The sequence below is a fragment of the Tamandua tetradactyla genome, chromosome 2 (assembly GCF_023851605.1).
Source record: "Tamandua tetradactyla isolate mTamTet1 chromosome 2, mTamTet1.pri, whole genome shotgun sequence".
NCBI classification, from domain to species: Eukaryota; Metazoa; Chordata; class Mammalia; order Pilosa; family Myrmecophagidae; genus Tamandua; species Tamandua tetradactyla.
Window position 1 is genome coordinate 14,096,716 of NC_135328.1, and position 12,225 is coordinate 14,108,940.

The following is a 12,225-nucleotide window of genomic DNA, read 5'->3' on the forward strand; positions in this document are numbered from 1 at the left end:
CCCCACAGCCCCCCTGGACACGAGCCTGCAGTCAGCAGGGACACAGTGGGGTGGAGTCCAAGGGGCAGGGGCATGTCAGGGAGGTCTTGATGGAAGCGGCACCGTTTCAGGGGAGGGGGCCGCCCCAGATGGACAGAGAGCCTGAGCCATAGTGCGGCAGCACGAGAGCGCCCAGGGCAGGTGTCCCAGCCAAGCTGGTGGTGTCCCGCCTTCTGCGAGGGGTGGAGGAGGGAAGGCTGGCTGCTCTCCGGCAGGGGAGGCCATGCACTGGGGCAGGGAGGCTGTGGGCTCTGTTGTGGGTCAAAGTCATGGGAGATCTGACCTGTTCACTGACGGGAAAGGCCCAGAGCCCCGAGCGTGCTACTGGGTGCAAAGCAGCAGGCAGTGCCCCTAAGGTGCCCCCAGCCTCTGGGGAGAAGGCCCCTTTGAACGTCTTCCAGGCCACAACCAAGACATCTGTTCCAGTTCGTGCTGCAGGCCTTGCATGGGAATGCCCCGGGGGAGGATGTGTCTGTAGTGGATGCTAACCAGGCCAGCCCACAGGGACTTGGAGACCTCAGGGGAGCGGGAGGAGGGAACTGGGCTGGGGGTGTCAGCCCCTCCCGCTTCTCCTCACTCCAGATGGAGCCACTGTCTTTCCTGGGCAGCCCTGGATCCCTCAAGGTGAGGGGGCACAAAGCATGAAACAGCCTCCAGGAGCTAGGTGCAGTCAGCTAGGCCCCCCTCTTTCAGATGGGGTCTTTAGCACCCAGAAGCCCCAAGGGGGACATGGGGTGCAAAGTTGGGGCTCTCATGGAAGACTGGACTGTCTCGGACAATTTCTAGGATCCCCACACCCTCATTTGTGCCTTCCTGTCACCGTGGGCACCGGCTCCCAATCCCGGACCACTCCCCACCCACAGCCAGAGCGTAGGGGATGGAGGGCTTGCTTTGATTGTCAGCAGCGAGACCCTGCGCCGAGCTGAAGTGCTGGCCAGGCCTGGCCCGCAGTGCCCGCTGCCAAGGGCAGCCTCGAGTGTGTGTGTTGGGGTGGGAGGGCAGGATTTATGTGGGAAAGTGCATCATTCCCCCTTAAAACAGGAACTGGGGAAATAATACGGGGAAGCGCGAGGTGGGTAAAGAAAGCGATAGTCGTTCTTGCCCAAATCTGGGCAGGAGGCAGCTGCTCCGGGAGCCGGGGCATCCGGGGCCTTGGAGCCTGGGGGCAGGACTCAGGAGAATGTGGGTGAAGAACCAAGAGCCAGCCTCTCCTCCGCCTGCACTTGGCTTCTCATCCCTCCTCTTGGGAGCCCTGGTGCTGCCCAAAGGCGCAGCCTCCTATCGACCCGTTGACGCCCAGAAGGGCCCCTCCACGGCCTTGTGTGTGGCCACGAATGCAAACACCGCTCCCCACTTTAAATGGAGAGAGCGCAGGTGGGGGCTGCTTGGCAGGATCATCCTGGCCCAGCTCCGGCCCCAGATGAACTCACCATCGGTCTTCCCAGGGCGCCTGGACCTTCCCTGAACTTTGCAGACCGCTGTGCTCATGGGCTGGCACGGCGGCATTGGACCCCGCGTGCTGAGCTGGGTGGCGGCACACAGCCTGGCTGGCGGGGCCAGGAGAGCAGGGCGGGGGTGCACCGCCAGCTGCTGCCTCCCGCCGCCCTGCGTCCAAGAGCTGGGTACAGCAGCATGTCTGGCTAAGGGTTGTTTCTCCTGGAGGAGTGGGATGGCCGTGCAGCAGAGGCTCGGCTTCGTGCAGGATTGTGTGGGGTGTTTGCACAGCAGGGGAGCGGCCTGGGCCCAAGGACATTGCCAGGCAGACCCCCGGCGCTATCGGAAGAGTCATGGACCCACCTGGAGCACAAGGTTCCAGGGTGGCCGAGGCCAGTCCCCACTCTCTAAGGCACCAGGTCCGTCAGCGCCCTCAGACTCTGGACCCCTCCTCCCGGCAGAAGCCAGGTGCTCACCGCCCCCAGCCCCAGCAGAAGCCCCAGGTGCTCCCAGCACGGGGGCAGCCAGCCCTTCTCCTGGTCTGTTCTAATGGGTAGATAGGGACCCGGGGCTGTGTGACCTCCCCTGACCACACCTTTGTCATTCTGTGAACACAGCCGTCTCTGCCTGCCTGGTCCTGCACGAAGCTCTTGAAGTGCTGGGCCATCTCCCCTGACCCAGCTCACAGAGGAAAACTGAGTTGGGGTGACTGACACCCCACCCAGAAATGCTGCCTTGGCCCTGCCATCCGGGTGGGTGGGGGGCCTCTTCCCTGCCTGCCCCAGCCTCAGGTGCTCTCTGTTTGGGGGAGGGGCAGCTTCCCTGGCCCTCTATTGTGGGAGCAGCTCCTTAGTGGGTATCCCACGCAGGGGTGGAGCCAGTGAGGAGGGTGGCAGGGGGTGGGAGGAGCCAGTGGGGGAAGGGGGGAAGAGGGAACCAGCCACGCTCCCGAGTCCTGCGCTGGCACCCGCCCCCCCAGCACCCTCCCCTCCCCGTGTGCGCTCTCTTCCAGCTTGCGGCAAGCTGACGGGCATAAGTGACCCAGTGACCATCAAGACTTCTGGCTCAAGGTTCGGGTCCTGGATGACGGACCCTCTGGCCCCAGAGGGCGACAGCAGGGTAAGTGTGCTCCCCGTCGGGGCCGGGCTCCTTTGGACAGGGCTGCTCTCTGGAAACTTCCCTTGCGTTTCCAGCTTTCACCCATGGGCCAGGCAGACCAGCCAGGGCGGAGACAGAGCAGGCTCCCTGCCCCCCGGGTGTTTGTCTGTTCCTGGGGAGAGCCATTAGCCCCTACCCAGAAGAGGACCCCAGAAGTTGTAGCTTCATCTCTAAGGGGGCCCCAGAACCCAAAGGTAACTGTACATGTGACAGCGCCCCTCCTATGGTGGGGCAGCCGGTGGTCTGGGAAGCCTTGGGGCGAGGGAAGCGGGCCGGCAGTGGGCAGATTACCTCCATTGCCTCGAAGGTGGGGTGAGGTGGAGTGAGGCCGGAGGAGGTCAGCTTGTCCCAAATGGAGAGGGGAGCTGAAGGGGCCACAAACCCTGCCTGAGGCCAGAGCCGGCAGGCTCGCTCTCGTGTGGCAGTGGGAGGGTCAGAACCCCCTTGCTGTCACCCTGAGCCCTAACTCGGGGTAGGGGGCTGGGAGTGCAGGCAGGGCCAAAGAGCTCACCCCGCCCCTTCAGGTGCTCCCGATGGGCCTCCGAGTTGCTTTCCTTCCCCCCAGGGCCTTCCCAGGCTCTTCCATCACTGCTTCCATTCAGGAAAAGACTCCGAGAGGCTTGCTTTGATTTAATGACATCTCATTTGTGTTTCATTTGCCTTTCCTTTCATGGCTGTTGGAAACGCGTATTCCTTTTTAATTGAAGAAAGCAAGCCTGCTCTTTTCCTAGGCTTTCCCCCCAGATTAAGATCTCAGAGGGGGTGAGAGAAACCAGGCTGGGGTCTGTTGCTTGGGCCCCTTTGGGGGACAGGGAGGTGGGACAGCCGCCTCCAGGTGATTGCTGGGTACCCTTGACCCACACCAGGTCATCTGACAGCCGCCTCTTACCGCCCCTCAGCGCCACCCACCCCACCACCTTCTGTATATGCAGTTGTCCTGCAAGGATTCTCAAAGCGCTCTGCCTAGCAGCCCCTTCTGGGATTCCCACGATCTCCTTTGCACAAAACCAGAGACACCCCCCCCCCCAGGCTCGTGCCAGAGGAGGGAGGCTTGGGCTCCCCTGTCCTTTGGAAATCCGAGCACTGCCCACCAGCCGGTGGCTGTTGGCAAGAGGAGGCAGGTCCACGGCCCGTCAGGCTTCTGCAGCACCCCCTTCCCTCTAGGGATGTGGGAAATCGAGTACTTACGCAAAGCAGGTTTTCTTTGGGCAGGATTGAAGAAGGGACTTAGAAATCTGAGACCCACGCAGCTGTGTCCAGTTGATTTTTAATGGGAATGGATGGCTCCTGTTCTTTCTCAGGAGACCTCTGACCTCGTTACCTCCCATCCCCTTTCAGTTTCCAACTTCGAAGCCAGCCTAAGGCATGTTCTCTTATATTTAAAACACGGCTCTGCTCCTATTACAATTTCTCCTTCCGGGGGGAAGGTGGATGGGGAGACAAGGGCTAACAGGCTTTGCAGAAGCTTGTGGCATTTGTCTTTATCTAACAACCTCAGACAGAGGCCACCCCTTCTGCTCTCCGGCAGCCGCTGGGCAACAAGCCCCCTCCCAGGAGCCCATCCTGGCGTTTGCTTGCAGAGAACCAGGGACTACACGGGTTGAGTTCCCCGTGTAGTGGGGTTTGAGCGTTTGGGGGGGGGGGGGATGATTGTATTTGTTTCATTTTTCCGAGGCAGGACAGCTGAGCTTGAACCTTTTCTGACAATTTACTCCAGTAATTGTTATTTTGACTACTCCTTTATTGGGCATTCCACCTGGAAAACTCAGCTTTTGCTTGCAGTTTGGATCAGGAGTTTCTCCTTGTTGTCTGCAGATGTTGGTGATAATAATAATAACACAGAAATGAGAACAAGACGATGGCAGCAGACGCTTATAAAAGAACGTCCTGTTTTCCAGCCCTTTGCGAATATCTATTAACCCCACTGGTGACAGGGAAAACCATGGGGAGCGTGACGGAGGTCTTTTTACATGGTGCTCACCTCCACGTGTTGATGAGAAAACCGGGGTTCAGAGAGCCACGTGACTTGCCCAAGGTCTCCAGGAAGGCCGGTCAGGCTTTCACTGAACAGGTGTCCGTCATGGCACTGACCACCCATGACGGATCTCCCGGTAGCCCCCTCCCCCTTCAGACACCCCCTTGCCCCTCCTGCCTTTGCCCCTCCTGGCCCCCATTCCATGGGAAAAACCGCCCCACTGGCCAGGCAGGGCGAGCGGGCCTGTGAGCAGAGCCACACCACCACAGGGCTGCAGCGGCTAGAACTACCGGAGTATTTCGTCCAAAGCTCGTACTGCCAACACGCCGCCTGGCCTCCGTTTTAAGTTCAGTCCCCTCTGTCATGGAGAGCGCTGATAAATTAGCCTTTGTCCAGAACCACGTACGTGGCTCCTGACAGCCTCAGATTATTTGCTTTGTGCAGAACAGTGAGGGTGTTGGTTTGCAAAGCTGTCGAGGTGATGATGGATTCTTTTGATAATTAGGCATGTATTTTCTGCCTGATGACTTGTGCAGACGGCGCCTACCGAGAAGGAGCTGCGGAGGGGGGGTGACCTTGGTGGGAAGCTGCCGCCCTAGGAAGAGAAGAGGCAGGCGTGGGCGTGGGCAGGGGTCCGTGCACCCACTTTGAGGGTGGGGGCGGTCTTGGGCCCGCCACACTGCCTACTCCCCCAAACCGGGCTCTGGCCACTCTGGCCATCTGCTCAGCCCAGCCGTCTCATCTCCCATCCCTCGTGGGCATGTCCCCAGGCCCCAACGCCCCCCACCCCAAACATGCTCAGAAACTGTCTTTCCTCTGCTTGCAGACCCCGTCCCCGGCTGAGGCACCGCCCAGTACACCCCGCTGAGGCACTGCCCAGGGAGTCCACATGAGCTGCAGGGGTCCCAGCTCACAGGCAGCCCCTCTGGCACATACAGCCCCCCTACAGCGCCACATCAGCTTCCCCTCCCAGCCTGCTCACCCTTAGAAACTGCAGACCACTGCCCTCAGACTTTAGGAAGGGAACCAGCCCTACCCCCAGGAAGTTCATTTCCAAGGGGCTATAACCGTTTAAACTCTTTAATTTTACAAACAGCAATGGGTTTAGCTTAGTGTTTAAAAGCCCTTACCAGGACTTTTATAAATGGTGTCTTCTGAACAGTGCCATTTTATGAGAGTCTTGTGGCACCCCCTTTCCAAAACGCCTGGAGCCAGCAGACGTGGTCAGCACTTGCTTGGGCCATGCTCAGCAAATGTTCATGCCCCTTCTAGGCGTTTCTCAATGGAACCTGGAACGTTCCTGGGGCAGGAGACTCTCCCTGCTCCTGTCCAGCCTCCGCGCATCTAATTCACTGTGGTGCAGCCCCCCAGGAGAGCTGCCAGTTCCCCCTTCCCTCTCCACTTTGAGTGTCTGTCCCAGGGGCCCAGGCTCCTTGGCACTAGTTGTCCACTCTGGGGGACACATGGCCAGTGCCCACGTTAGGAAGCACAGCCCCTTTCAGTAGCAGCTCCTGCAAATGGGTCTGTCCCTAGATTGGGGCTGATTCTGCTGCATGCACTAAAGCGTGCAGACTTTCCTCAAGACTGCTAGGGCCACAGAAGGTCAAGGCACACTCCCTCTCAGAGGGAGCAGGGGGAGTCCCGAGGCAGCACGTGCTGCCCTACACCTGCCTAGAATTACACCAGCCCATCTGCAGCGCTCAGGCTCCAGGCTTATCCCCATCCATGCCCCTGTTGCCTCCAACAGGATTTGAGTAGAAAAAGAGGGAAATTGAGTGAAGCCTCCCTGAGCCAGGCAGTGTCTCCCTCGAACTCCAAACTGTTTTTTGCTGACCTGAGAGTGAACAGAGGAGCTGATTCTTGGGATGGCACGCGATGGGGAGAGGGAGGCTCTCTCCAGGTATTGCCCCATATCCTGGGAGTGGTGGTGGGGGGTTGGTATAGAGAATTGAAAGCTAGAGGCGATACCAACACCTGGCACAGGAAGAATCCTGAATAAACATGGAGAGCAGAAAGAAGAGCCGGGCGCCGGGACATCCAGCCAGCCTGCCTCTGCCTCTGCCTTCAACTGCTGACCTTGGGCCTTGGTGGCAGAAGGCTGGGTCTGTCCAAGAAGCACAGAGGCGAAATCACCCCCCTGAAAGCTGCCACCCTCTTTGGAGCTGCCTCCCCAGAGACAGCCGTTGTCCCGGGTCCCCACTGGCTGCAGATGCCCAAGGCCAGGGCTGAGAAAGGACGGCCGTAGGCTCTCCCCTGGCCAGCTCTGGCCTCTAGACTTCTGCAGGGGTCAGGGGCCGCTCGTTCCGGCAGGCTCCCACCATGGCTTTCTGCCCGACTCGCTTTCTGGAAGCTCAGCCCTACTGGAACGTGGGCCTTGGACCTGTGCTGGGAGAACAGCTCCCGAGGAGTCAATCTGCCAAGAAGGACTCATCACATCTCTGCTGGGACCTGGCACCGAGCTGGCCTCACCTGCTCCTTGTGTGATTGCTACAGTGGTTTTCCACCTTGGCTGCACATTATCATCACATGGGCAGATTTAAAACGGCCTGTGCCAAGGCCACACCTGAAGCCAATTGAATCTGACTCTCAGGGGTGGAACTGAGACAGAGGGGTGTTTTAAGTCAAGGCCAAGAGCCCCTGGGAGAGAAAGGGAGACCTCGGCTTGAGCCAGCAAGTGGCCAAGGGAACCACGTGCTTCAACAGGCAGTGCAGGCTTCCAGCCAGGGGCTCTCAGCTTGGCCTACGTGTTGGAACCACTGGGAAGCTGTGCAGAAATTCTGACGCCTGGCCCCAGCCCCAGAGGCACAAGCTGCAAGGGCTCCTCAATGGCCAGCCAGGATTGAGCAGCTCTGAGGCTCTCGGAAGGCAGCTCAGTGGGGAACAGGATTTGATCTGAGCCTTGGGGCTGGGATGGAAGGGAAGAAAGAGTTGTTTCAGGCAAGCAGATTGGATTCTTTGTGGGGAGCCTGTAAAGAAGGACAGGGCCCCTCGTCATGGGACCCTTTGGGGATCCTTCTGTGGGATGCTCTTTTTTGTAGAGTGAGTTATTGGGGGTACCTTGGACTAGACAAGTGGGAGCATTTGCAACATGGAAATCGGCAGAAATGCCTGCAGCCTGCCGTCAGCCCACCCCCCTCGCTCCCCAGGCTCTAGAGCTGGTTGGGAAACATTTACAGCCCTGCTGCTGATTTCCCCACTCCGAATGGTATTTTCAGAAAATGCTGTGCCTGCTAGCCAGCCCTCGGCAGGAAAAGGGGATTTGAAAACTCTTAGCCATCTGTTGCTGATTGCACCCAGCTCGGTCCACAGGAAGGCGGCGCCGGGTCCTCAGGGAGCAGGAATGGATCAGAACCGGTGCCCACTCTCAAGGGCCCACGTGGTGGAGGTGGACATGGGCACATGCTCCAGAAGGGCTCTCTGCCCTGAGGTGGGGAGAGGCCACGCCACCTCCCAGCTCTGCAGGAGAGGGCTAGGGCCAGGGCTGTCGGAGCTGAGACGGGAATGAGGCAGGGGCTCCGTGTGGCAGGAGACAGACTTGACTGCCACTTTTCCGGAATGCAGTCCAGAGGGGCTCAGCACCTTGCCTTGGGGGGTCGCTGCAAGACCCCTCCCTACCCAGCTCTAATCCAGGATCCACATCTTGAAGGCTAGACAGGGGATAAAAGCCTCAACTAAGACCCAGTGACAGAAAAAAAATCTGGTTAAAATCAAAAAGCACATCTGCCTCAAAGCATCTGAAGCAATGTCTCAGGAACAAGGTTATGATTTTTTTTTTTTTAACGCATGTGTAATGCCAAGTCTGAGAGCTGCCGCACCTGTAATCTCCCCCAGCAGCCAGAGCCCCTGATGGATAAAGCAGCTGCCTTATTGCCAGACAGATGTGCAGAGAATGGCATGAGCCTGGCATATTTTCCTCTGACTAACTGCATGGCTTTCTAATTTGTGCCCATATTGGTTGAAAATGACTAAAGCATTTTGTAAAAAGTCTAGACAGTTTTCCAGTCAACTGGCATTAAAGCAGTAATTGGAAATTTCTTCTTCCATAACCCCAAGCTCGGGCCACTGCTGGGTTTGTGATTGCGTTGATTTCGACAACCAGAAGCCTAAAGCGAAGCCCAGATTCTTCTCAGTACTGCTTTGCCCTGGATTGGGTGTGACAATGAGTGATGACACGCACAGCATCCCAAATGCCAAATTAATGCTACCTCGCCCAGCGGCAGTGATGACTCAGTCCATGCCGCTGTGACAGGCTGGCAGGGCGCAGAAGGCCTGATGCCCAGTGCCCACTGGCGCACAAGAGATTGCCCTCCCCTGCGACCTTGATGGCTGGTCACCCCTGCAGCCAGTGCTGCCTGGTACTGGTAGTCTGTCCTCTCCTGGACCCCGGGGCCATGCTCTTCCCTCTGCTGTCTCACCAGGAGGGGTTCCCACACTGGCTGACCTCCTCCCTTCCTCAACCAGGTGTGACCCTACTGAGTGCAGCCCCCAGCCAGGGACACAGCAGCAGATGTGCAGACAGGGCCTGGCCCAGAAGGGACCCCACACAGAGGGCTCAATTTGGGGCCCTGGGGGATGAGCGGGAGTGTGGGTTCCTTTGCCATGACTTAAGGGAATTGTTTAAGGGAGCTGCAGCCATGCAAAGAGCAAGACCATGGGTGCCCAAGGAAGTCCCCTTCCTCACCCCTTCTCAGCAGATGTATCCCGCCCCCACCTTCCTCCAGGCAGGTGACCATTTCTCTGGAGCAGTCATGTCCCCTCTGCCAAAGAGGTGATGGGACTGAAGGAACGACAGGGCATTGTTGAGTGATGGTCATTCTCCCCTGGTCCTTCCAGCCCCCTCCCAATCACTTGGCAGGAGCCCCCGCTCGTGGACCGTCCCCGGCCCCCAGGCGCCCGGCGCCCATCCTTGGCGACACTCACGCATCTGCTCTTCCCACAGGTCTGGTACATGGACGGCTACCACAACAACCGCTTCGTCCGTGAGTACAGGTCGATGGTCGACTTCATGAACACGGACAATTTCACCTCCCACCGCCTCCCCCACCCCTGGTCTGGCACGGGGCAGGTGGTCTACAATGGTTCCATCTACTTCAACAAGTTCCAAAGCCACATCATCATCAGGTTCGACCTGAAGACGGAGACGATCCTCAAGACCCGCAGCCTGGACTACGCCGGCTACAACAACATGTACCACTACGCGTGGGGCGGCCACTCGGACATCGACCTCATGGTGGACGAGAGCGGGCTGTGGGCGGTGTACGCCACCAACCAGAACGCAGGCAACATCGTCATCAGCAGGCTGGACCCTGTGTCGCTGCAGGTGCTGCAGACCTGGAACACAAGCTACCCCAAGCGCAGTGCCGGAGAGGCCTTTATCATCTGTGGGACCCTCTATGTCACCAATGGCTACTCAGGGGGCACCAAAGTCCACTACGCCTACCAGACCAACGCCTCGACCTACGAGTATATTGATATCCCCTTCCAGAACAAGTACTCGCACATCTCCATGTTGGACTACAACCCCAAGGACCGCGCCCTCTACGCCTGGAACAACGGCCACCAGATCCTCTACAACGTCACGCTCTTCCACGTTATCCGTTCGGACGAGTTGTAGGTCCCTCCACCTGGGAAACCGAGGACCCCTGTCCTCCCCCCCACCCCAGGAGACTCCTGAAGCAGCTGCCAAACTGATCACAAAACCAGTAATAATCGTGAGAAGTCATCAGCAGCGCGGGCGCCAACGTCCCCGGGCGCCGTGTTTCTCCAACGCGAGCCGGCGACAGCCTTTGGGAAGAAACCCCCGTCTTTGCAGCTGGAACTGCAGCCCAAGGTTCCCGGGCCCTCCCCACCCCCCTCCCCCCCTGGCCAAACTCCATACTAAAGAAGCAAGGCGGTGACTGTTGGCCAGTTCTCCGCTGAGAACAACCCACTGTTAAATCGCATGGACGCCTTCTCCGATCGTGGTCAGCAACAACGGATGGGATGGTCGGGTTCGGCGAGGTCGTCGTAGCCTAGTTTAATGCGCACCCCTCACAGCTCCTGTTTCTTGACTGTGTTTTTGTCTCTTAGATTCACCGTGCCGAGACGCGACACAGCCCCCAGGCCCCGGTCTCTGTACTTAGTATGCCGACGGTTGGACTGTGTATATTGAACAGTTGTCGTGCCCACATTGTTCGAGTTTGTACCCAGTAGATATATTGTGCAGCATCCTCTGTTATTTCCTTGAGGTGGTTAACTTTGTATGTTCAGTTTATGCAATGAATGTTGTAAATGTGATGCCATAGGTTGGATTAATAAGTGGATGGTTTTTGTTCCTAAAAAAGAAAAAAAAACAGTGTTCCCTTATAGAAACATAATCAAGTTCTTATTGATAATAATCAAAGAAATTATTCTCGTTAAATTATCTGAATAATGTAACCGTGGATGAGAAGGGCTTATCTAGATAAGGGAAACCTCGGTTTCCAATGGGAAAAAAACGTTTGTGAGGGAAGCAGTATAAGGAAGATACATTTTTTTAAGTAAAAACAAGGAAAACTTTGTACTATCCAGTTATCAAAGGAACAATAAAAACATTAGGAGATGTTTTCTTTTTCATTTCTCATTTTGGAAGGTTTTAAGAGGGATCAAAAGTCCCAGCTCCTTGCAGTCATATTCCAGAGTCTGAGGGGTCCTTTCCTTCTGGAGGAGTGCAGTGGGCTCGTTCCCTGTGGGATCACCATCGCCCTGATCCCCACAGAGTCAGAAACCAGAGGCTCAGCTGGGAATTTCCTTCCCCCACGGAAGTCCAAGCTGCTGTCCAGACTGGAAGCCTACCCACGGGAGAACCTTCCCCTCCACTGCGTGTCTCGCCCAAGTCTCCTCCATCCCAAGGGCACAGCTGGGAAGAGTCTGGGATGGGCACCGCATTCGGGGGTCCTGCGGGGTGGTGGGTGGGTGTCAGCAGAGGGGCCTGCAGGAGAGCTCGGTGCACACACCCAGCCGCTCTCCCGCGGCGAACACACCGAGGCCGGAACAGGTGCAGGAACCCAGGACCCTGCTCTCCGTGGTGCTGGATAGGAGGCCCTGGAGATAGGGCCTCAACCACGCGCGGCCAAAAGCGGGCTGCCCAAGCCCCGGGCCCGGCCGAGCCCCAGGGCCATGCCCATCGTGCTTGGTCTGGGCCCTGTGTCCGAGCCCGGGGTCTTGGTGGGATAAGCCACATCTCGGTGCCCTGAGCCTCTGGAGTCCCCTGGGCTTTTAGGCCAGCTGGAGAAGGAGCAAGTTCCGTGTCATTCTCCCTGATCCAGCTCTGGCAGAAGAGGGATGCTTGCTAGGATCCCAGACATGGCATGGGGTGCAGCAAGCCACTATGCTCTCCTCCACCTCTACTGCTGGGACCACTGGCACCCCCTTCACAGGGGAGATGGCGGGGTGGGGGGGGCCATCAAGAGAAGTTGGCCAGCTCTGGTAGGGTGCTGAAAACGTGTGAGCACACAGCTCCCATGTTTTCAGAGCATGCTTCTGGAGTTTCCCTCATTTGTACCAGGGAGGGGTGGAGTGTGGCCACCCAGCAGGGTGTTTAGTGGCACCTGGGGTGGGCACAGCACATGCATGGCACTGCTCAGTGGAAATGGGGGCTC

General features: G+C 58.0%; 1 protein-coding gene across 2 annotated transcripts in view; it reads left to right on the forward strand.

Annotated features, from left to right (window-relative positions):
- The window catches only part of OLFM1 (olfactomedin 1), a 36,961-nt gene extending 25,780 nt beyond the window's left edge, over window positions 1-11,181 (forward strand). For both annotated transcript variants that reach the window (XM_077139738.1, XM_077139729.1), the window contains exons 5-6: window positions 2,486-2,592; window positions 9,546-11,181. In XM_077139738.1, coding sequence (XP_076995853.1) covers window positions 2,486-2,592; window positions 9,546-10,220 — 782 coding nt within the window. In that variant the 3' untranslated portion in view covers window positions 10,221-11,181. The remainder of the gene's footprint in view (window positions 1-2,485; window positions 2,593-9,545) is intronic.
- Window positions 11,182-12,225: the final 1,044 nt, after the last annotated feature.